Raw genomic sequence first — 26,627 nt, 5'->3', positions numbered from 1 at the left:
AGGCACTAGAACTCCATTCCCCACAAGTCTGTCTGTGTATCGCACCCAGGTGTCTGTTGTTTGTATAACCAGCTGTCTCTCATTATCCCGTTGTCATTCATGTATTTAATGCCCTGTTTGTCTCATGTTCGGTGTGTATCAATGTTATTCGTCACACCGCGTCTGTTGCCCGTGTCTTTCCTGTTTATAGTCTGTTTATTGTTTTTCTTGACTGCCTGGCTGGATTTGACCATTGCCTGCCTTTTTGGATATTGATTCTTGGATTACCCCTAATAAATACTTCGTGCTGCACTTTTGGATCCTGGGCTCTTCATTCCCTGAGCGGTCGTGACAGATTGATACACCAATGGAAGGATCCAGCAGCACGGGGATTCGTATTCGTCCCCCCACCACAGAGAAGGAGAGAAGGGGACGAGTTCAGAACATCATGGCTCTACACCAACAGGGCCAATCGGTAAATGGTTTGTCCCAAGCGTTTTGGACACTGTCTAGAGGCTTGGGATATAATGATGCCACCCTAAAGGACCTTTTGAACTGGTGCCTGGATGAGCCGTTGCCCAAATGGGAGATGAACGGGTTAGAGGACTTAGACTTTTGGAGATTTGTTTTATACCTCGAAGTCCGAAGGCAATGGGATACACCAGCTTCACCCGCATCGCCGCTGCCCAGCCCAGAGAGTGCATCGCCGCTGCCCAGCCCAGAGAGTGCATCGCCGCTGCCCAGCCCAGAGAGTGCATCGCCGCTGCCCAGCCCAGAGAGTGCATCGCCGCTGCCCAGCCCAGAGAGTGCATCGCCGCTGCCCAGCACAGACACCGCTCAAATCCCAGAGCCCAGCTCAGAGCCCGCACCTCACCGCCGTAAGCGACGGAGGAGGAGGAAGACCCCCGATTCCCCCAATGCCCTGGAAGTCGCTGTTGCAGAGAGGGAGGAATCTGTCTCTGAAGCAACTGCGGGTGTGGAAAAGGAAGCTGTCTCGGAGGTCGTTGCTGCTACCGCGGAGAGGAGGGCCGCCCCAGAGGCCATCCATGGGCTGCTCGCCCCGGAGGCCATCCATGGGCTGCTAGCCCTATCGGCCCCGCCCACGCTGCTCGCCCTGCCGGCCCCGCCCACGCTGCTCGCCCTGCCGGCCCCGCCCACGCTGCTCGCCCTGCCGGCCCCGCCCACGCTGCTCGCCCTGCCGGCCCCGCCCACGCTGCTAGCCCTGCCGGCCCCGCCCACGCTGCTAGCCCTGCCGGCCCCGCCCACGCTGCTAGCCCTGCCGGTTCCGCCCACGCTGCTAGTCCTGCCGGTTCCTGAGCCGGAGCCGGTGTCGGTTCCTGAGCCGGAGCCGGTGTCTGTTCCTGAGCCGGAGCCGGTGTCTGTTCCTGAGCCGGAGCCGGTGTCTGTTCCTGAGCCGGAGCCGGTGTCTGTTCCTGAGCCGGAGCCGGTGTCTGTTCCTGAGCCGGAGCCGGTGTCTGTTCCTGAGCCGGAGCCGGTGTCTGTTCCTGAGCCGGTGTCTGTTCCTGAGCCGGAGCCGGTGTCTGTTCCTGAGCCGGAGCCGGTGTCTGTTCCTGAGCCGGAGCCGGTGTCTGTTCCTGAGCCGGAGCCGGTGTCTGTTCCTGAGCCCTCAGTGACCGCGACACTGGCCATTATGGCCACAGCCATGTGGTGTGTGTGGGCTACGCACACACTTGGGCCGGTGGTGTCTGTTCCAGTGCCTGAGCCGGTGGTGCCAGTTCCAGTGCCTGAGCCGGTGGTGCCAGTTCCAGTGCCTGAGCCGGTGGTGCCAGTTCCAGTGCCTGAGCCGGTGGTGCCAGTTCCAGTGCCTGAGCCGGTGGTGCCAGTTCCAGTGCCTGAGTCGGTGGTGCCAGTTCCAGTGCCTGAGTCGGTGGTGCCAGTTCCAGTGCCTGAGTCGGTGGTGCCAGTTCCAGTGCCTGAGTCGGTGGTGCCAGTTCCAGTGCCTGAGTCGGTGGTGCCAGTTCCAGTGCCTGAGTCGGTGGTGCCAGTTCCAGTGCCTGAGCCATTGGTGTCTGTTCCAGTTCCTGCGCCGTGGCCGGCCGAGGGGTCTTCACCGCCCTGGCCGCCCGAGGGGTCTTCACCGCCCTGGCCGCCCGAGGGGTCTTCACCGCCCTGGCCGCCCGAGGGGTCTTCACCGCCCTGGCCGCCCGAGGGGTCTTCACCGCCCTGGCCGCCCGAGGGGTCTTCACCGCCGTGGCCGCCCGAGGGGTCTTCACCGCCGTGGCCGCCCGAGGGGTCTTCACCGCCGTGGCCGCCCGAGGGGTCTTCACCGCCCTGGCCGCCCGAGGGGTCTTCACCGCCCTGGCCGCCCGAGGGAAAGTCTCCGCCCTGGCCGCCCGAGGGAAAGTCTCCGCCCTGGTCGCCCGATGTACTGTCCGTTTTGCCCTGGCTGCTGGCTAAGCTGTTTCCCCCTGTTTCTGTTCCCCTCCATGGACCTGGCCCCCCGTCCCTCCCCCTGATCCTCCACCGTGCCTCCTCCCTCCTGGTCTCTAGTTTCATGTGTGTCCTTGTCTTGTAGTGTCTGGAAGCCACTCCGTAGAAGGGGGGTCATGTCACGGTGTCTGGTTGTGTTTCCCCGGGTGTCCACTAGATGTCCTTCTTTCCCCACAGTGTTAGGCACTAGAACTCCATTCCCCACAAGTCTGTCTGTGTATCGCACCCAGGTGTCTGTTGTTTGTATAACCAGCTGTCTCTCATTATCCCGTTGTCATTCATGTATTTAATGCCCTGTTTGTCTCATGTTCGGTGTGTATCAATGTTATTCGTCACACCGCGTCTGTTGCCCGTGTCTTTCCTGTTTATAGTCTGTTTATTGTTTTTCTTGACTGCCTGGCTGGATTTGACCATTGCCTGCCTTTTTGGATATTGATTCTTGGATTACCCCTAATAAATACTTCGTGCTGCACTTTTGGATCCTGGGCTCTTCATTCCCTGAGCGGTCGTGACACAGCGTGTGTTACGAGTTTCAAATGGTGTACTGTAGGCTAAGTGACCGCGACGCGCCGGCGATTGCATGTCATGATTATATTGTCTGCTATAGGCCTATTGCTTTTTATGTATTAAATCCAGGCAATTGGAATGTATTAAAATTAAGAGGCAATTGGAATGTATTAAAATTAAGATACAATTTATACAAAACGAAATTCACTTTAAAGAAAAGCTTTCTTCAAAATGAAACTTAACAAACTTGAAACTAAATGTGCTTATTTAATAGCTAAAACACGTAGGTTACTACAGACACTCTTTTTGTACAAATTGCAGCACATTCATTTAATTCTGAATTTTGTACATGTAAAGGAAAGGCATTTGTTTGTGCATAGTAAACATATCTGTAACATTTATCAAGTTCATGTGCGTGCATTTATTAATTATCGTATGAATAATGCGACAAGGAAGAAGCATGTAAACATTGTTTATTCAGAAATAATTGAATGGATCGGAAAAGTAACAAAAGAGGACATTGAGGCCTGAGGCTGACTACTATCATAATTTCTGCCATGGCAAGACTGCTTCATGTGTCTGTTCATCGTCGAAGTCCCCGTTTTTTTTGCTGTCATAGGCGAGCAGCGTGCCGCATTTAATGCACGAGACAAAGCCAACACATATTGTCACTCCGCACGACTAGTTTAAAATGTTTCCATACCTCCGATTTTCCTCCAAACTTGCTCAAAGTTATTTCTTCTGTTTAAATTTTTTTCTTTGCTTCTTCAAGCTCCATGTTGCACTTAAGCAGCAGAATAGTAGCCTACAGCACGCACAGCAGGTGTGATGCGTCACGCGTGCGAGACTGCGAGTGAGAGTGGACGAGACGCTGCGCATGACACGTAACGTGCTTTAGCCTATCAAGGGCCCGACCCGACCCGGCCCGAATACAGTGGCGGGAAATATCGGGTCGGGTCGAGTCCGGGCTCGGGCTCGGGCAGAGAATCTAAGCTCTATTTGGAGCATTCCTAAACTATACCTGTGAAAAGGTTTTTCGTATCCATATTTGGACCTCAAAGCATATAAGCTCCCGCACCCCAGCCCCCACAGCCTGCGAACTCTGGCACCCCCCAGGTTGGGAATCACTAGCTTAATGGCTGGCACCTGTCTACACTAGATGTGAGCATCGGGTTGCTTCCAAAGCAGTAGATAACGGATGCTGTCTACACAGAGAATGCAATGCGTAATCGATTTTTAAAGTGCACAATGATGAGTTATCTGAAATAATCCACTTAACTTGACAATTATGTAATCATTGTGACATGCCTGCTTGATGTTCTCTTTATCTAAAGTATTATGTGTAAAAGTTGGGTCTTATATTCTTTTTTTAAGCAGTTAACAAAGAAATTAAGTAGAGTTCTGCAAGAAGGTTTTAAATGGGCTTCACAAGCTGTTGATGAACAGCTTGTGTTGTTGAACAATGTGTTGTTGAAATGATGCAGTGTTTTTTACCCATATAATGTAAAGTGAAATGTGCTGAAAGTGTTATATTGTAGTCTTGCCTTTCTGAAATGTTTGTGAAGCTGCCAGAGCAGTACAGCTCTCAGTCACATGTTTCTCTCAAGGATATGCCTTTCTATCTTCTACTGACTCCATGGTTACTGCCTCACAATATTGTTTGATTGCTTTGCCAAGGTCCTCAGCATTCATTATCAATTATTTATAGATAGATAGATAGATAGATAGATAGATAGATAGATAGATAATGGAAATACATGAAATAATGCTGTAGATGAAAACGGAGGCTTGCATTAGCAGCATCTTCCCCTCACAATCTGACTTTAGGAGTGCTGCCAGGGAGAAAGACAGAACGACTGAGAGCACGTTTCCACCTCTAATGCAACATTATTATTGTATGTCTGTCTGTCTCCAGCCTGCAGTATCACACCCACAGTTTCTAAAGACTCACTGTCATATTTATCGTTGTCTTTGTTCATTTCTCGCCTTTTTTATGGTTCAAGTTAAATTATTACACAACAGTACACAACAACTTACAGCTATCCGTTTATACATGCCCAATACACATGCATTTAGAAGAAAGAATACTCGCACAATATGCCATTTAAATGAATGGCCCCAACTTCTGTGGTATTGAGAAACATATTCATTAGCAAAACATGTGTGCTTTCTATTTCTATGTTTAATTGAATCCATTTTTGCAATAAATTAGCCCCTCTTCTCAGATAAGATTTTGTAAAGTTTAAACATCTTCTACCAGGTTTACTTCTTTCATTCCATTATTTCTATTTACATTAGTACATTTTATGTATGTGTTTAATAATTGATACTTAAAGGAAACGTAACTATAAGACTATGATTCATAAAAGAGCAACCTACAGTATGAGCTATACAGCCAAATTGCCTGAAGAAAGGTGGAAATAAATGTTTACTGTAGAATCACTTGATGGCTTGTGAATAAGATCATATGTAATAGCAGAACCAAATCATAAGGATATTCATGTTGTTAAAACAAAATCAGCATGAACTCAGCTTACATTGTAGAGACTACAAAAATAAAATGCATTTATAAAAGTGTTGAAAATAGGAACATTAGCATCTTTGATTCACCTATTTTTGTTTGTTTTACCCATTAGCTCTGTTCAGCTGGAAAGTGATGATGACGAAGTGACAAACAAAACATGGGTTCTGACCCCCAAAGTGTATGAGAGTGATGTCACACATATTTTGAACAGCTTACTAGATGGCTATGATAACAAGCTGCGACCAGACATTGGAGGTAGGTGTCTGTTTTTGTTTATTTATTTATGTATTGTTATGTTGTGCTACTGAGCTTCTGAATGTGAAATTGTTTTATTTTGTTTAAAGGTGAAGTATGTAGTTTCTGCGACACTAGTGACACCTAGCAGAATTACAAAAATAAAGCATATTTTCAAACGACTTTGCAAACAGGTAAAAGCTACTTTCAATAAAATGTCCAACATATCAAGAATAGGTTTAACTATGTTGCAATCTGTCATAAGTACCCAATTGAGAAGGCTAACACCATGTCTAGAGTGAATGCTAGTGTCTCGCTTATAATAAACCCATCCAATGTATCTGCAGAGGGCACATTTTTTGACATGATGCACCACAACTATTTCAGGCTGTCTACACTGGACACATCAAAGCAAACATAAACTGGTACATTTGTCTTTCTGAACGGTTGCATGAAGCTGTATGGTATTGAAGCATTAATTGTAGCGCGTTGCAGTGCAATGCCCTGTTTGCTTTGATGTGTTCATGACCTGTTTAATCTTTGAAGGTCTAAAGGCAATGAATTTTGGCTTGCACTTTTGTAATCGAAGCTGAATGTGTTGTCCCATGTTACGCATAAGACATAATCCCACACAGAGCTTGACACTTACTTTTTTCCAAAAGAGAAAGCTTTTAAACTGAAATTTTAAATAGAAAAATTTAGAAGCATAGAAAAAACTTTAGGAGCGCAATGAACATTTAGCATCATTTATTTACCAGTAAAAAAAATCTTGGTTTGCTGTAAGTTTCGGTACCACCTTGGGAAAAACTATTGCAATTATTTTTTTAGACCCACTATGTATTATTTATATTTTCCTTTTCTCAGGGAATAGTGAACACTCTGTAGGGACCCTGTAAATTGGAACGCTCAAATCATAGAGCTCTCTCTTAACGGTCTCTCCTAATGGTTTAAATTAGGTGTGTTAGACAAGATACACACATAATGGCTGCATCAGAAAACTTAGACAGCTGACTAGTTGTCTCACTGCCTTTTCCAGCAATGACTTTGTAGGCTTTTTACTTTTTTCTTTCTTTTTTTTTCAAATCGGACACATTCTCCTAAATGATTTTGCTTAACTTTTAACAACTGGATAAAGTACATATCTAATCTTCAAAAATTCTGAACCATATTAAATATTTAAGTATGCACCACTGATCTGTATAATGACTGGATTACTCATTGCATTCTAAACTGCCATCAGGCAGTGAAGTCACCGGAAGTGTTTGAGCGGCCATCTTACTATCCCTACCGACAAAGGGCATCATTGATTTAAAGCCAAAACATTGAACTAAAATCAATCCTGCTCAGTCTCACAGAATTAGTTTTATGATAAACGTATTTAAGTGAATTGCTACTTTAGATTTTATCTGTAATGCTTATGGTATGCTTATAATTAATATGCTTATAATTAATGCACACTTCAGACACAGGTAACTGGTAATTTCTTCATGTACGTAATTACAGAGGAAATATTAAACATGAACATATGTGATTAGTTGAAGAAATTGATTTGAATAGCCTATACAATCAAAATTAATACAGGCCTCTTTTACTATATTGCACTTTATTGTATGCCTATTAAAATTCAAAGTTTACCATGCACCATTAGAAATAAAGCAGTCAGCGTTATTTGTTTGAATAAGTTATGATGCATGTATTTCATTTCCTGATTGAGCAACATCTATTTCAGACTCTTAAAGACAGCGCAAATTCTATAGCATTTTACTAGAATTACAGTTTCCAAATGAGTAAAGTGTTATGTAGGCTATATGTTGTTGAATTAATTATTAATTTAACCATAATTTAAATGATTAACTGCTTCAAAATGCATGCTGTAGACGAAATCATTGTTGAAACATTTGCAGTTAACCTACTGTATGAAATAAAAACAATACTACAACACAACATAAATAAATAAACACAAAAGTACAAGGCTGTAACGCAGTTCGTTGATAAGGAAAGGAGGAGGCGGGAACCGGCAAACGTTTCACAACTTTAATCATATAAAATAAACAAACACAAAACAAAAGTAAAAGCGGCAGCACCTCACGGACAACTGCTGCACACACATAAACAAAACATAACGTAAAGTCCATACCTGGTCCTCTCTCGTCCTTTACTGTTGTCGCTCCTCCTTTTATGCTTCCGAAGGTCCTCTGTGAGAAACCTGAGACCGGTGCGGTGTGCAGGTGACGCTCATAATCAGTCACGCCACCAGCCTCATCCTGCCTACCACATAACCCCCATCGCCCCTCGCAGGCCGGGGGTACCCACGAAACTGCCCTCTACTCCACCCTCCATCTTCGGGGGGGCCAGTCACGGCGGCCGCAGTATATTGGGGTAAGGACAGATGAGGCGAAAGAAAAGGAGACGGAAGCATAAGGAGCGACAAGAAAAGGGAAAAAAATATTGGTCTGTTTCCTGAACACACTGTCGCTCGGTTTTCAACCAGCTGAGAGACTCTCACTCGCGGTGCCATGCAATGGTACTGGACATCCTTTGGTGGACAGCTCGATGCTTCTCCTCCTCCTCCTGGCGGACAGCGATGGCTCCTCCGGTTGAGGGCAGCCAGCAGCGTGTCCCCCATTCCCTGCGAGTCCCCAAACATGGCGGACAGCAGCAGGCTCCGGCCTCCTAGCAAACGGCGCAGACTCCTCCGCTCCTTCTCGGACAGCATCCACCTCTCCTCAACCCAGAAGCGCAACAGCGAGCTCTTCGTCTCACCCGATCCGTAGCTCCAGCACCACCACCTTGGTCTCCGCTCCTCCATGCTGCCTCCATGCAGCGAGGGCTCTCTCCGACAGGGCGTCCCCCCTTCATTCCCGGGTTTTGGCACCAGTGTATTGAAGTTTGTTGGTAAGGGAAAAAGGGGCGGGAACCGGCGAAAAATTTCGGAACTTTAATCATATAAAATAAACAAACATAAAAACAGCCCCTCACGGACGACTGCTGCACACACATTAACAAAACATAACGTAAAGTCCAGGCCTGGTCCTCTCTCCTCCTTCACTGTCATCGCTTTTCCTTTTATGCTTCCGAAGCTCCTCTATGAGAAACTAGAGACCGGTGTGGTGCACAGATGACAATCATTATCAGTCATGCCACCGTCCTGCTTGCCACAAAGGCTTGCCACAAAATCATTCCACCAAACTCCTTCTCAATTAGAAACTCAGGATTCAATGTTTGTTAAAGTGTACATTTTAATGTCCATGCATACAGCAGATATTATCTGAAAAGCTCTTACATATGATGTGGGAATATCTCTCTGATTTATTAATTCAACTGGGATCTTGTTTGCGTTGTCTTTATCTTTAGTTTAACTTGTACATATATTCCTTATTTTAGACATCACATTCCAAAATGTCTAGATTACATATGTAACCCCGTTCCCTGACTGTGCGTTCACACCGGACGCGAATAGCGCGTCAAATTCGCGCCTGCCGTGTCTAGTTATACGCTTGACCACTTTGTGTTATTTTGCGCGTCAGGAGCGAAATTGATGCGCGTAAATTTTGCTTCAAACTTTTGTTTTTACGCGCGTCAATTTCGCTCTTGACACGCGAATCCGAGGCGAAATCCGGAGGCGAAAGTTTCAAAACCCGTTGGCGGCCATCTTTTTTAGATGTTTATCGAGCATTAGCATTAGCATTAATCGAGAGAGTCACAGCTCGTATATGCTCTGGAGAGCAGAAACAGCTGCGTAGGGGACATCGTCGCTGTACTCGGGTCTACCAGACCCTCCGGAGGGTTTCAGGAGTTTCACAATTTGCTCCAGGAAGTGTCCTTTTGTCCTTTTCAGCCCAGCCTAAAAGAAGTGAATACAGATGGAAATTACATTGCGGAGAGGGCGACAGATAAGGAAGCTAGAAGCTGTACTGCCTGCTCTCCTATTCTGTAACATCTCCGTACATCCAGTACCGGAGAGGTGATAGATGAATAAGTGGGACGCGAGCGGTGGTATTGCCCACTTGCTTCACCTACACCAGCCTATTACGTGTGCTCTTTTGTGACAGAGGAAGCACATATTCTCCGTCACCACAGTTGAAAAAGTGGGACACACGTTGCCACTTATTTCATCTGAATTAGTCTATAATGTGTTTTTGAAAGAAGGTTTTGGCACTTCACACTTGAAACCCTTATAAAGATCCTTACAACAATAGGTTTTCAGTGGTTCGCCCTTGATCCCCTAAAAATCCCTAAAATTCCAATATGGTTTAAACGCTTTGCGCTTGAAACTCTAATAAATATAGCTGTGAGCAGCAATTATCGGGGTTATAGTGCTTTAGGACCTTTGTCACTTCTATGCTGTTGGGGTCTAGGCCGACCCCAAATGAAACAATAAACCCACAATTCAGAACACATAGAAATGTAGGGCTTACACATAACAAATCCTCGATGGAGAATACACAAAGACACACACAGAAATTAAAAGGTTAATCTGTCAAATTTAGCACATTAAGCATGCTTAAACACACACACACACACACACACACACACACACACACACATTTTGTTACAGATATTTGAAATAAATGATAGGAAACAAAATGATTACTCCAAGTCTCCTCTTTATAACACCATTAACAGGTTTCACAGTAATCATAAATATGACTCCAAAAACAAATCCTGTTAAAATAAGTATATTAGTGAGTAGAATGAGTCAGTGAGTGGTCCTCTGCTGCCATCTACTGTTTATAATGGTAATTCCATGTTATACTCATTTTAAAAGAGTTTGTTTTCCAGCAGGTGGTAGAAATCCTACACTAAAGCAAGGGACATATTCCATGTAATCTCAAATCACTTTTTTTTGTGTTACAAATTATTGTGTGTCTGATCTGTCTCAGGCACTACAGCTTCATGGCACAAAGCAACATATCATACTTGGCCTTCATGTCATGTCACTGTCATTGGTCACATGTCTGAGCTCCTTAGAGCTCCCTCATCTAAGTATCGCCGGCGATACCATCTCGCTTTTTTTCAGTTCAGTTCAAAATAAATTAATTTTGCTTTGAGGACTTTGATATTACAAGCAAGTTTCATACATCAATCGATTCTGTTAAATGTGTCTTATTTTTGTGTATACTCACAATAAAAACAAAGTGTTGTGCTTTTTGCCAAATAAAGAAAAATAAACGTGATGCGAGTTCTGCCTTCTCTCTGTCAGTGAAGACCATTCTGAAACGCGTCCGAAAATGAACTGTAACTCAGCGAATACTCAGTCAAACAGGCATACAGACACACAGGCATGAAGCTTGAATTATCTTCTTTTAAATGAGGTAATTTACATAAAAAACAAATATTCACATCTTGTGAAATCTGTATTAAAAGAGAGCGATTCCAGTCGAGCTAATTAGAGCTCATTCAAAGGTAATGTGACTCCGCCCACGGAGAGCGCGTGCTATTCAAACGCAAATTACTGCGCACAAATGTCAGAAAGCACAAATGTCAGGGCATGTCAGAACATCTCAAGGACCCCAAAAACAGCCCAGACCCCAGAGGGTTAAGGATGTCAGCTTGGTAGGGCTGCCCTTGACTAAAGGTTTTAGTTTTCCAAAGTAATCGATTGCCGAGTTCACGCGCATAGGTTTAGTTACCTATGATCACGCGCGTGAACTCGGCAATCGACTACTTTGGACTTCAACCGAAAACAGGATGTAAACACAGGTATTTGCTTAAATAACATCATTTTTATACATATCTTTCACATCTACTGCAGTCAGATTCACTCGTGTTCACTCTGAAGGAATCACTCACATTTTCTGTGCACTTGTAATGACACATCAAGGATGTTAAGAGGCTAAAAGCAGGTTTAAAACTTGCCCCATTGAAGTCAACAGGGTGCAAATTTTAAAAATAGAATAACTCGGTGTAGGCAACACCGATTTTTGTCGTTGTTCTCTGTATTGACAGCACTCCAAATGTATAAAAAAATGAGCTCAATGTTAAAATTGACCGGAGTTTTCCTTTAAACTATTTTAAGTATTTAGTTGTTTATTTGTACATAATTTGGGCTTCCAGCTCATAAAACCCACGAAAACAGGATTTCAAAAAATGTGAATACTGTGAAGAAATCACCATTTACTTCTCAGTTTTTGCAGAAAAAAAAAGAAATTAGGATCACATCAAATCAATCAAAATATGGTACTTTCAAAACGATACGTCAATCTTCAATACTTCGTAGGGAATCCCTTTGCCTTAATCACTGCCTCGATGCGCTGTGACATTGAGGCAATCAGCCTGTGGCATTGCCTGGGAGTTATGGAAGCCCAGATTTCCTTGATGCTTGCTGTCAGCTCTTCTTTGTTTTTGGGTCTGGTGCCCCTCATTTTCCTCATGATAATACCCCATAGATTCTCAATGGGGTTTAGGTCCAGCGAGTTGGCTGGCCAGTCAAGCACTGTGATGGCATGGGGATCAAACCAGGTTTTGGTGCTTCTGGCGGTATGGGCAGGGGCCAGGTCCTGCTGGAAGATGAAATCTGCATCTCCATACAGATCCTCAGCAGAAGGAATTATGAAGTCCTCTAAAACATTCTGGTAGACTGATGCGGTGACCTGAGTTTACCGACACCTGCACTGGACATTGCACCCCAAATCATGACTGACTGTGGATATTTCACACTGGACCTCAAGCAGCTTGGGTTCTGTTCCTCACCTGTCTTTCTCCAAACCCTTGGACCTTGATTCCCGAATGAAAGGCACACTTTACTTTCATCAGAAAAGAGGACCTTGGACCACTGGCCAACAGTCCAGTCCTTCTTCTCCTTGGCCCAGTTGAGACTCTTCCTACGTTGGCTCAGGCTCAGAAGCGGTTTGACCCGAGGAACCCGACAGTTGTAGCCCATCTCCCGGATGCGTCTGAATGTGGTGGTTTTTGAAGCTGTGACTCCCGCCTCATTCCACTCTTTCTGGATCTCTCTTTAAGTTGTGGGCCCTGAATCTTTAATCTATGGAAGTTTAACGTTTTGAATGGAATTATGGAAATAAATAAACTTTTCCATGATATTCTAATTTTTTGGAAAGGGTCTGTATGTTGAATTTCAGCCCATAAAAATGCAAGCCCTAAAAATACAATGCTTTAAAATGCAAGCAGGGTTAATGCAATGCATATTTTTTTCAAGTAGAGCAATTTAAAAAGCTTTTTTGTTTCAAAAACATTTGTCATTAATTTTCTTCCATAAATTTGCATCAAATTGTTAAATAACACATTAAGGTTTTTGAATTAATCGCATGCGTTAACGAGTTAGCGTTTATAGCCATAGTACAAATACATGACAAAATGAAGTTGTGAGAAAATATTTGTTGTGACAAAAACAGTGAAAATATGAGAAAGATGAGAAAATGGAAAAACATGTAATCATATTGCAAATTTTTCACTGCATCAGCCAAATCCAGCTGTAAAATAAATGCAGATTTTAAATAAATGCAACTTAAATGCTCTCTTGGAAACACATGCATAAAAAAGCAAGCTATTCAAATTATCTAAGTAACAAAGATTTCTTTGTAAAAATAATATTTTTTTATGTCCCACTTACAGCCTCAGTGATCATATGTTTACATATGCATGACTGTCTATTGTTAAAGTACATGTGATCGCATTTAACATCCTGTCATATTCCCTGCAAACTAACCTTTTTTACATGCCATGGTTTCACACTGGGTAGTCTATAAATGACAACTGATGCTAAATGATGGTGACAGCTTAGTTACGGCAGAGCATTGGACTTTATAATAATAATTTGCGATTATTATAGTCCCATTCATTCATTCATTCAGTCAGTCATTCTCTGTAGTTAGTGTAGTAAGTGTTCTGCCATGACCTGCAATCAGTAGCTAAAACAAAACTGCAAACAGCTTATTCAAAAACATTTAGACATTGTTAATGGTGAATTAAACTTCAGATATTTACTATTTGTGCTTGTGTATGTTTGGGTGCCTATATCATATACATTTTATTGAATTAGATGAAAGATAGCAGGTCCATTTTTTTCAAGCAAACCTTTTCACAAAAGAAATGCAGGTGCAGACTTACTACATTGTCATTACCTTAATAAACCTCTTTTAAATGTACTCTGAGATAACTGAACTAATTTTACATTCTCCTTGTTTCTCTTCACTGCTCTTTACAGTCAAACCAACCGTGATCCATGCAGACATGTTTGTCAACAGTATTGGCCCAGTAAATGCCATCAACATGGTAAGAGTTATGCTCTAATGACAAATAATTTTATGAAAAAAAATAAAATAATAATAATATAGTGTTTCTTTCTTTCACCAGCAGATTTCTAGGTTAAAAGGTTCTAATATGTACAAAAAAGTGTACTAATATGTACACTTTTAGGACCAATATGTGCCTTTGAGGTAGTAATATGCACTCTTTAGGTACAAAGGTGTACATTTTGAAAGGGTACTGCCCCAGTGACAGCTTTTGTAATTTTTTGTCTGAGTGTACTGTATTATCATTCAAATACATTATTACATTAGAAACCGGAAGTTAACATTGTTTATTACATTTTACTTCAACCAGATGCCTTAAGGTTGCTGTTTGGTTTTACTGACCAATCTTTGCAGAATACATTTTATTTATGATTGTATTTTATGGCTTTTTTTATTTTATTAGAAAGATTAGAGAGCTTGTGATGGATCTGCCATGAGCCTTAGCAAATCTCAACAAAAAAATGTGTCCATCTTCACAAACCAGGGAGCAAAGTGGTCTTCAATTGTGACAGTTTATTAAATCTTGCTTACGCAAGATAAAAAGTAATCAAGCCTCATTAGAGAGGAAAAAGGCCAAAAATTGTATTCCATTCAGATTACATCACAGGAAATATCCAGTATTCAAAAAGGACATAATTGGGCTTGAGCGTCTCAAACTAACAGAGGACAAAATTCAACACCACCGTTCACAGGGTACAATAAGTAACAACTTTCACTAGACAAAACATACACTGAATTTATAGGAGGTGTCCAGCACCATGAAAACAAAAAAGGGGAAACAAAACCACACAAATTTTCACAACAAATAAAACACAAACCATGGAATGAACACAATACATTTAACTCAATTTAGAGCCATGGATAAATTTTAGTTAATGCAAAAATAATTCTATTAAACAAAAATCACATTGATCAAGACATCACATTTTCCTATGTCCCCTCTAATACATCAAAATTGGTACAGTCTCATTTCCTTTAGAATTCCCTTAAAACAGATCAACTTCCTGTTTGAATCTTTGTCACTAGGATGGTCCAGTCCCACAACACACCAGGTACTAAACATTTCAAGTCATCTTAATTACAAAATTAACTTTAACAATTTGAGCTATGTTTTTATATATCACATTGTAGCCAACGAGGAATTTTAACTGGTTTTAATGTTTTTAACCTTAAGCCAAATAACTAAGCCTGTGTACTGACTCAGTACAATGACAAATAAAGATCTTAAACCAATCCAATATAGTAATTTATTTATTGATCAAATGCAAAGATCAATATATAAGAATTGTGTGGCTTAAATCCTGGCCATCACACATCCCCCTAAGATCTCAGGGTGGTAAGCGGGAGAGGAAGTCAGCAGTTGTATTACTTTTCTCGGGCACATGCTGGATGTTAAAATTATAAGGCTGCATAGATTGGTACCAGCGGGTAATTCTAGCATTGGTATCCTGCATTCTGTCCATCCAGTGCAATGGTCGATGATCAGTTTCAATGGTAAACTCTCTACCAAGAAGGTAGTACCTGAAGGTATCTAAGGCCCACTTTACCACCAGGCACTCCTTTTCAACGGTGGAATACCGTACCTCCCTTGGATACAGCTTTCTGCTGATGTATGCCACTGGATGTCTACTGTCTGACTCACCCTGAAGGAGCACTGCACCAATGCCAATATCAGAGGCATCAGTCTGCAACACAAATTGCTTTCCAAAATGAGGGCAATAAAGCACTGGCTCTTCACATACAGCAGCTTTTATGTCCTGGAAAGCTTCCATTGCTTCCTCTGTTTAGCAAATCTGGTTAGGGCAATTCTTTCGAGTCAAATCAGTCAGGGGTGCCACACGAGCAAAGAAGTTCGGTACAAATCTTCTGTACCAATCCGGCATCCCTAAGAATGATCGGATCTGAGTTTTTGTCTCTGGCAGAGGGCAGTTTTGGATAGCCTCAATCTTTTGAAGCTGGGGTCTAATGACCCCATTGCCGACTACATACCCTAGGTACTCCATTTCCTTTTTAGCTAGAGCACACTTGGAAGAGTTAATGGTGAGACCCGCCTCCTGAATGCGATGGAACACCTCCTTCAGATGTTGGAGATGTTGCTCCCAGGATGAACTATACACAATAATGTAATCCAAGTATGCAGCTGTGTAATCAGAAAGGCCAGACAACACAAGATCCATAAGCCTCTGAAATGTAGCAGGAGCCCCATGTAACCCAAAAGGCATAACAGAAAAATTGTAGAGCCCCCAAGGAGTGCGGAATGCAGTCAGTTCTTTTGACTGGGCAGTCAAGGGGACTTGCCAATAACATTTACATAGGTCAATAGTGGTTATCCATTTAGCTTGGCCTAGGCGATCAATCAGTTCATCAGTCCTAGGTGTTGGATACAGTAGGAGTCGAATCTGGAGACGGAATTAAGATAACGGAAGTCCACACAAAAACGGAGACTGCCATCCTTCTTTGCAACCAACACCACAGGACTTCACCAATCACTTCGAGAGGGTTCAATGATGTTCATAGTCAACATTTGATCCAGTTCCTCTTTTAGAGAGGTCAAGAGCCGTTCAGGCACGCGATAACTCCTTTGTCAAGGTACTGCTCCATCACAAAGTACTATGTTGTGCTGTACCAAACCAGTTCTTCCAGGTGTCTCTTTAAACACCTCTGGGCTACAGAGACCTTGAACGTCAGCCTGTTGATGTAATGACAGATGCTGAAGGTCCAAAGTAACATTAGAAGGAATGGGCAGATACTGTTCACACACCTCCTCTTCATCTTCCACCCGGGACCTCCACTCCGGTATCTGACCTCTCATGCCACACTTTTAATAAGTTAATATGAAGTATCCGTTTGGATCGGCTCTGCCCTGGTAAGGCAATCTCATAGGTGGTAGACCCCAACTTCCGAATCACTTCAAAGGGTCCTTGCCATTTAGCCAGTAACTTACTGTTGTCACTAGGCAGCATCACCAATACCTTAGCTCCTGGCTCTGGCCGTTTTGTCATACCAGGTTCGCTGTCGACTCTGAGATTCGATCAAATTCCTGTGAGCATGTTGCGTCATACTCTCAAGCCTGTCCCTCATTTGGAGGACATAGGAAACAACACTCTGGGAGCCAGTGATCCTGTGGCCACCTTTCCAGGTTTCCTCCAGAAGGGCCAGAGGTCCTCGGACGTCCCGGCCATACGGCAAAAATTGTATTCCATTCAGATTACATCACAGGAAATATCCAGTATTTAAAAAGGACATAATTGGGCTTGAGCCTCTCAAACTAACAGAGGACAAAATTCAACACCACCGTTCACAGGGTACAATAAGTAACAACTTTCACTAGACAAAACATACTCTGAATTTAGAGGAGGTGGCCAGCACCATGAAAACTAATAGACTGGTCCATTCCCACAACACACCAGGTACTAAACATTTCAAGTCATCTTAATTACAAAATGAACTTTAACAATTTGAGCTATGTTTTTATAAATCACATTTTATAAAAGAGGAATTTTAACTAGTTTAAACGTTTTTAACTCAGTACAATGACAAATAAAGATCTTAAACCAAACCTATATAGTAATGTCCTTTTATTTATTGATCAAATGCAAAGATGAATATATAAGAATTGTGTGGCTTAAATCCTGGCCATCACAGAGCTATACCAAATAATTTACCATTACTGGGAATCCCTAAAATTCTAAATTGTCATCTAGAATTTTATTTCAGATGGGGTTTTTTATGCTTACGTTCTATAGTGTTTTGCGTAGTGTTGCATGTTTTATATAATCTTATTTAGAAGAATAACAACAGACATATTAAGCCAATGTTTTGGTTTCTAGAAATCCAACTGACAACTGACCTATATTTATCAGATTTCAGGGTCATGTAAAAAATTTAATTTAGAATATCAGCAATAACTAAACATTAATTTATATTTGGGCATGTCCAAAAAAGGTAATTCTGGGAAGATATCAGTTTAGAAAAGTGGCCTCTCCAGTATTTCCTGAAGAGAATATCAGGAAAATAAGATGTATGTCTTAGTTTAAACCAACTCCGCTTTTTTTCTGATCCATTATGTTTAAACTGAAAATGTTAAAATATGTAATCTGACCATTTCCTTCTACCATTGCCCACAAGCAAAACCACAAAAACAGGCCCACAGAAAGGGAAAAGATCCCCACTACAGGCCAGTAAAGATCACCATGGTGGAGCCGGTGGAGGGCCATAGTAGAGCTGGTGGAGGATGGACAGGTCAATGAGCTGTAGATAGAGTGGGCATTGGGTGCTGGCTCCAGGACCGATTAGACCTCTAGCTGAGGGTCCATGGCAGGCGTGTGCGCTGGCTCGGGGTCTGTAGCCGGCATGATGAGGGGCTGGGGTAGCTCAGGTAGAAGCTGTGAGTCTGGAGAGGATCTCTGTGAGACTCTTCCAGGATCCTCTTCCAGGATCCACCCAGTGCCAGTTCCACAAATTGACAAAATGCCCATTGAGCACCATTTCTGAGAAGCCATGAATTACATTTAATCCTGCTCGGGAAAAAAAGAAAAGAAAAGTCATCATCATTCATGGGCTAAATTAAACAACTAAAGCTAATTAGGTGCATTTTAAAGTTCCCTACTATATTACTAAGTGATTTAAAAACGGCAATTTTGAATAAAAAAAAATGCATGAAGCTAGATTTGCTTTGTTCCCTTTCGAGGTGGGAATTTTGGGGATGACTTACCACCCCATGTCCCCGCATATGAGGAGCTGGTGGAGGTTGTCATCTAAACATCAGTTGGCCACATGAGAGGCAGGAAGCGCTCACTAAGAGCAAGTTGGACGAGTGCTTCCTGTAGCACTGAGAGCAACCTCAACACAGGGGTTTGCCATTCTTTCCCGATTTACACAACGAATTTTGGGGGCGCTAGAGAACGGTTATGGAATGATGCCTTGGGTGGAACAGCCGCTTGCCACCTATTTATCCCCCGAATCTGCATCATCCCTGAAAATGCAGGGAACAATAGTATTCCTATATTGTTTGGTTCTCCACCTAGGGGCCACAAACCGACATCCAGAGCAGAGGAGCTTAAACTCAGCATGTAAAGGATGCATATAAATATGTCTCCGATAATAAAACTCGCCTTATGCTGTAGCTTATTGGAATTGATGAGGGTGAGGGTACAACTCCGGAGGATATCGCGGAGTTGAGGAAGGCTGCAGACTTGTCTCTCCGAGTCACCAAAGAAACGGCCCGTGCTATCGGCCGATTCTACGGCTGCGATGGTGGTCTCGGAGAGACATTTATGGTTAAATCTGTCGGGCATTAAGGAGAAAGACAGGGCTTTCCTCCTTGAGACCCCGATTTCGCCTTCTGGCCTGTTCGGCGACGCCGTAAACACAGTCGTCAACAGGTTTCAGGAGATGAAAAAACAGTCTGAAGCCTTCAGACAATACCTCCTTTGCCGCTCCAAATCCAAGAAGTCTGCCCCCAGTGGGCAGCCACAGCCATCCGCCAGCTCTTCCGTCTATAGACAGGTGCAAAAAGAGAGTGCTGCGACTTGGTTTGTCACAATAGATCTGAAGGACGCATACTTCCACATTTTCATCCTTCCATCTCACAGGAAGTTCCTGAGGTTTGCTTTCGGGGGCGAAGTGTACAAATATTGGGTTCTTTCATTCGGCCTAGCTCTCTCCCCTCGCACATTTACCAAATGTATGGATGCAGCTCTAGCACCGCTGAGGCTTCAGGGTATCAGGGTGCTCAACTATATCGATGACTGGCTGATTTTGGCCCAGTCACAAGAGCTGGCAGTGTGCCATCGAGATGTCGTCCTCGCCCACATCTAGAGCCTGGGATTGAGACTCAACACAAAGAAACACCAGTTGGTTGACACCAACCCAGAGAACCACGCATCACGATGCGGGCACAATTGTCTCCTGCACGGATCGAATCCATCCTGGCCACGGTGACCAGGATAAAGCTAGGCCAAGCCATCACTGTTAAACACTTTCAGAGAGTGTTAGGTCTCATGGCAGCAGCGTCCAACATCATTCCATTCGGCCTCCTGCACATGAGGGTCCTGCAGTGGTGGTTAAAAACCAAGGGGTTCTCCCCGAAGGGAAACCCATTCCACATGATCAGAGTTACGCGCATATGCCTTTGTTCCCTATCTATGTGGAAGAAAGCTTGGTTTCTGTCCCAAGGCCCCGTGCTGGGAGCGCCATGTCGCCGGAAAGCCGTTTCGACAGACGCCTCCCTCACGGGCTGGGGCGCGGTCATGGACGGGCGCTTTATGAAAGGCCTATGGCAGGATAATCATTCCTCCTGGCACATAAATTGCCTGGAAATGTTGGCGGTGTCCCGAGCTCTGAAAAGCTTCCTGCCGAACCTCAAAGGTCATCATGTCCTTGTGAGGTCAGACAATATGTCAGTGGTGGCCTATATAAACCATCAAGGGGGTCTGAGGTCTCGCCCTCTATGCAGACTGGCGCATCAGATCCTCCTGTGGTCCCAAGGGAAACTGTTGTCTCTCAGAGCAACATACATCCCGGGGAATCAGAATCAGGGAGCAGACATCGTGTCGAGGCAGGGGCTGAGGCCCGGGGAATGGAGACTCCACCCCGAAGTGGTGGAGTCAATATGTCAGAGGTTCGGCCCAGTGGAAGTGGATCTATTTGCGTCTCGAGAGACGTGGCCGAGGCTGCGTCTGTACGCATTTCCCCTGATCGCTCTGCTCCCGGGAGTTCTAGAGAGGGTCCGTCGTGATGGGATCAGTCTACTGTTGGTAGCCCCGTTGTGGCCAGCCGGAGTATGGTTCTCAGACATAATATCGCTCCTAGACGGCCCTCCATGGGAGATTCCCATCAGGAGGGACCTGCTGACGCAAGCAGAGGGCTCAATATTTCACCCTCGGCCGGAACTATGGAAACTGTGGGTCTGGCCCCTGAGGGTTGCACAGTACCGAGAGGCTGGCCTGTCAGCAGGAATAGTGAAGACCATACTCAGCTCTAGAGCTCCCTCCACAAGGAAATTGTACGGCCTAAAATGGAATGTTTTCACCGTATGGTGTACAGAGTGTGGGGTGGACCCAGTTAACTGCCCAGTGGCTTCAGTGCTGGAGTTCCTCCAAGATCGCTTCCCGGCTGGTCTTACCCCGTCCACACTCAAGGTGTACGTGGCTACCATTTCGGCTTTCCACGCTCCTCTGGGTGATGGGCCTCTGGGGAGACAGCAGTCGGTCGTACGTTTCCTCCGTGTGGCTTGGAGGATGAGACCTGCAGCTCGTACCAGAGTTCCCACTTGGGACCTGGCGGTGGTTCTCGAAGGGTTGTTTGAGGCCCCCTTCGAACCTCTGGAGTCGGCTGAGGCCAAGAACCTTTCCCTAAAGGTGGCTTTTTTGTTGGCCATTACTTCTCTGAGGAGGGTAGGAGATCTTCAGTCGCTCTCTATATCACATGGGTGCCTGGAGTTTGCTCCAGGCAACATTAAAGCCATCCTACATCCCAGGCCGGGCTATTTGCCTAAGGTGCCATCGAATGTGGCATGGCCTATGGTTCTGCAGGCTTTTCATCCTCCACCTCACGTGATGGCGGATGAGGAGAGACTTCATCTGCTCTGCCCTGTCAGAGCTCTCAAATTATACATTCAGAGGTCCTCTTCATGGCAGAAGTCAGACCAGTTACTAGTCTGTTTCGGGTCGCCCAAGAAGGGGCTTCCCGCATCCAAGCAGACCATTAGCAGCTAGATTGTTCATGCTATCTCAATGGCCTATCAGGTGCGCAGTTTGCCTTCACCTTTGGCCTTAAGGGCTCATTCAACCAGAGGCATGGCGTCCTCTAGAGCCTTCCTTTCATGGGCCCCGATCCAGGAAGTATGCGATGCAGCAGGATGGGCCACCCCTCACACTTTCATTATATTTTATAGCCTGGACATTCCATCTACACCTGGCACCCTTGCGCTCTCGTCCTAAGTGTGCCTGTGCGCAGCTTCACACTGGGACAGGCAGGGCTCATTGTGGCATAGTGGGTACTCGTTCCCCCAAAGTGTCATTTGACGCAGTTCGAGTTCCCTCGAAAGGGAACGTCTCGGGTTACGACTGTAACCCTTGTTCCCTGAGAAAGGGAACGAGAACTCCGTCCCTTTGACGCGCCTTCCCCTGCCTGGGAGTGCTTGCTTCATCACAGAAGCTAACTCTGTTGTTTGCTGGCGTTCTTTTGTAGCTTCCGCTTATGCCGTCACACGTTACGTCATGACGCAACACCAATCAAGATTGGCTTAGTTTCATTTATGCTTCAGAGGCACTACGCTGAGGGGCGTTCCCCCAATTCAAGTGTCATTCAACGCAGTTCTCATTCCCTTTTTCAGGGAACGAGGGTTACAGTCGTAATCCGAGATGTTTTTTTTTATGTTCAGATATTCATTAAAAAAATTAAATAATAAATCAGGAGCCATAAAAGTTTTGTAAAAATGATCGAACACTTTCTAAACGCTGGTGGGGAAAGAGTTAATATGTCACTAAAGTATTATATATGTATTTTGTCTGGAGAAGTCTGGAGATAACAAACACTGAACAAGACACTGGTGAACATAATCAAAAACCACATAAACTAATAGAAACAGGATGTAAACACAGGAAGAGAAAAGGGGAATCAATGGAACTAAAATGTAAACTATGTCTAATGCATTAAAATTAGAGTTCTTAGACAAAATGGAACACACAAAATGCTGAATACACGTGACAAAACTGTTGATCCCGTGGTGATATTTTTGTTATAAGGACAAGGTTGTTCAAATTTCGAAATTGCTTATTTTATTTATTTATTTATTTTAGAACCATAGGGTTCTCCTGCTCTATACAACACAGATGAATAATAGATAGCAGTGCAGAGCTTGTGAGGTTGCACAGTGGCATGGGCATATACAGTATGTTAACATCTGTTGTATGTATGGTAACAGTCACAGTTCAGCAATTAAAAGTCACATTTATTTATATGGCACTTTATACAATATAGATTGTACAGAAAACTTTCTCTGTCAACTTAGACTTGGATCCTTAGTTCATGGAATGTGTGCACATGATTGTGTGAAATCAGTAGTGAACAACCAATCACATGCCTTGAAACATGCCTTGTTCTACCGAGGATAATGAGATTGAAGAACATGAAGTACATAAATGCACTTACACAAGAAGAAAATATCTTGTTGTATCAGTGCAAGTGAAAGTTATGAAGATATTTTATATAGTTGATAATCTATATAGGTATATGATTCCAAATCTTTTTTATATTACATATTATTTGTATATATTTAAACTAAACGTTTAATATTAATTGTTAAACTAAAATTGTTCATGTGTAATGGATTAGGGGTATAGTAATTATATAAACAATATATAAATAAAACAAATAATTATAGTAAATAATCATCGCTAAAAGCAAAACAATTTTGTATTTAGAAATATTTTACTATGTAGTAACCTTTAATCTGGAGCATGAGAAACTGGGGAAGTGACTTCATATTGTCAGAGATGTGTCACTTTGTTCACTGCTGATTGGTCCTCTTACCCAGAATATAACCTGCCCCAGAGCAGGTTAGCCTTGATGGCTCTGGAGATTCCCATCAGGAGGGGCCTTCTATCTCAGGCCGGAGACACATTTTATCACCCCTGGCTGGAGATGTCGAAGCTTAAGGTTTGGCCCCTGATGGAGACCAACTGTTGAACTATGGTCTCTCTGCCAAGGTTGTTGAGACCGTCCTTAACTGTAGAGCTCCCTCTGCGGGGAAGCAGTACACTCTAAAGTCGAGAGTCTTCACTTAATGGTGCAGAGAATGCCAGTTGGATCCAGTTAACTGCCCTGTGGCTTCAGTGCAGGAGTTTCTTTAGGACGGTTTGTCTGTGGGTTTATCCCCCTCACAGATTCAGGTCTATGTGACGACTATAACTGCCTTCCACGTGATTTGCCTTCACCTCTGCTTGTGAGAGCCCAGTAGTATGGCAGCTTCTAAAGTTTCATTGTCGGGAGTCTCACTCCAAGAATGATATGATGCTGAGAGCTGTAAAGATGAGCGGATCAGCTCTAACATCACTGTTAAAAATAAATCATCCACCCACCACCCACCAGAACCTATGATTTCTCAGATTTATATATCCGCACCCGACCCACCCCCCATTTGTCACATTACAAGTATTCCAATTTTCTGTGTTAAGCTTGATGATATGGTAACATATTACACTGAAGTAGGATGCTTTTAAATTTAAAAGTAAAAAATGTATTTAAAGTAAATGTTCTTCTTTGGCAAAATTACATATCCTTAATAGCCTAAACAGACATTACTCCCTTCAAACTCAAATTTTGAGTTTCCATCAAAGTTTCCATCACTGCAACTTCCTGAACACACACAAACGAGAAATGAAATACATTCAGCCCAGGTGATCCAGCCCTGGATATAGGCTTTATTAGTTTATTGTCATATACACACAGCGCTTCACATCTGTTACATATCACATACACCCAGCACTTGATTCATCCTGGTTGAGTAGTAAAACACTCCCACACGGTACTTTTCTTTCCTTCTGTTTTGGTTTTAATTTTCCTTTTTGAAATTTCTCGGATCTGTTTTGCCTCCATTGCTGCTTAAACAAGTGGACCTCATAACTGCGTAATGAGTCTGCAAATTAGTGCCTGATGGAAAATTAAGCTTTAAACATGTTCATATTTCCATCATCATGTTGGAAAACACTTTTATCAGAATAATTTCCGGTAAGCTTGTGTATATAATTTTAGTTAAAGCTGTTAAGTTATTAAGCAATATTTTTACTAAGCAATATTTCTTTTATATAATGACCACTAGGAGGTACTTGAGGCTTTTGTTTTCCTTGATTAGTTTTTCCTGAAGAGATATACTTTGTTGTTAAAATCAACACATTGATTAATCTCTCATCCACCCGCGACTAGGGTTGGGCATCGTTTTGATTTGAACGATTCTGATTCTGATTCCGATTCCGATTCTTCCTTTCGATTTCGGTTCTTTTCGATTCTCGATTCTGATTCTTTGAGGGGTGGAGTCAAAATCTGTCACATGCTCATTTCACAGAGGAAATTTTATTTTGATTCAATAATGAGTAAATTAGGAATGCCTCTGCACCAGACCAAAAAGCATTTATATATGCAGAACTTGCACCCTGGTCTGGACTCTCTGGATATGTATAAACTAACTCAATGCATTAAAGCTTGCTTTAAAACGCCATTGAGAACTTGTATCATTTTCCGGTCGCAGCTTAAAATGATTTTAAGTTTTAAAAAAAGATGTTAAAATATGTTATATTTAGCATTTTATATGCATCTAATAGCTACCTTGCTTAGCACGCTATAAACATTCTCTATTCATATGAAAATACCCCAAATCGCGTTGGTCCACGTGAGATGATTGACAGCTGTAGGGTACCATGAATGAGAGCGCGCTGATCACACACTGACGCGAATCAGGAAGAGCAGAGACATACCTCGCTGTGTTCACTGTTTGAGCACTTCAGATCGCATAATGAATAGAAATGTGATAAAATTATGAAATATTTTACAAACATGTGATGATAAATCATTATTTCTCCAAATATGCGCACCATTGGACTAAGAGCCCTGGCAGATGCTATTGCGTATTTGAACACAAATAAACTGGAGAAGATGTGAATGACTGCTTTATAATTATGAATTTATGAGTGATGATTTTTATTCAAAATAACGAACGTTACCAAACAGAATCAAGGAATGGAACTACCCGTTTTATAATTATTATTTTGCACTCCTGGCGTTACTAATGTTGGTCGCGCAGGGTTGCCTGAGGAGGACGAGACAGTGGACCGTGCAGCACGTCGAACTAGCGCACACCTTGTTAATTCTGTACACCATGATGCAGGCGTCGGTGTTTAGTCATATTTGTAGTGCATCCATTCCTCCCGTGCAAGAAATAAGTCACATGTATTGCACTGTGCTGACCCAGGCTTTTTTAAGGTGAAATAAAGCCACGCTTTTGAGCGCCGCTTACCAGCACGTAATGGCTGCATGGCTGCAACAGAACAAGCGGGCGCGGGCGCGGCAAGCACTTCCGGAAATCCAGTGGCCACTATGGAAACCAAAACTTGCGCGTTTGGAACCGATGATCGGAATCGAAAACAATTTTTCTAAACGATTCCGATGGAATCGTTATTTTGGAACCGGTTCCAGTTGGAACCGGTTCTCGATGCCCAACCCTACCCGCGACCCACCCGCAACTAATTGGAATGTTATTTTTTATTACTTGGCCTGCCTGACCAGCTGATTATCTGTAGTGTCCACGGATATAACCATGATCAGTGCATCACTAGCGAGCTGTTCTTTTCCCCCACACATTTCTATAGTTTTATAGCCTGGACCTGGACTGGAAGTGCTTTTGTCCTAAGCTGTACTCTTAATGACTTTTTCGTTCCCCATAGCGTCAACGTCAGACGCTTTGGGTTCCTGGGCCAGTACCGCCCCAGTTTCTTTATTCGAGGCATCTACTTGAACTGGGAATCGTTTAGAAAAGTCTGGACTCTGGAGGGCCTGACTGGAGCACATCTTTTCTTTTAGCAGGTACAGTTATGGTGGTGAAGTTTGTGATGAATCATCGGTACCCAGGAATGATCAAACCTTTTTCTTGCAGACTGCATCTAATAGCCTCTACTTTG

At 43.4% G+C, this 26,627-nt stretch overlaps 1 protein-coding gene across 3 annotated transcripts in view; it reads left to right on the top strand.

Moving 5' to 3' along the window:
* The window catches only part of gabrg2 (gamma-aminobutyric acid type A receptor subunit gamma2), a gene marked incomplete at its 3' end in the record, with an annotated part of 120,874 nt that overhangs the window by 15,507 nt on the left and 78,740 nt on the right, over positions 1 to 26,627 (top strand). For all 3 annotated transcript variants that reach the window (XM_081390222.1, XM_081390224.1, XM_081390223.1), the window contains exons 2-3: positions 5,574 to 5,716; positions 13,863 to 13,930. In XM_081390222.1, the coding sequence (XP_081246348.1) occupies positions 5,574 to 5,716; positions 13,863 to 13,930 (211 nt within the window). The remainder of the gene's footprint in view (positions 1 to 5,573; positions 5,717 to 13,862; positions 13,931 to 26,627) is intronic.

Source organism: Scardinius erythrophthalmus, assembly GCF_964197995.2.
Source record: "Scardinius erythrophthalmus genome assembly, chromosome: 17".
NCBI lineage: Eukaryota > Metazoa > Chordata > Actinopteri > Cypriniformes > Leuciscidae > Scardinius > Scardinius erythrophthalmus.
The sequence above is the reverse complement of the archived record's forward strand: the minus strand, read 5'-3'. Positions and strand labels throughout refer to the sequence as shown.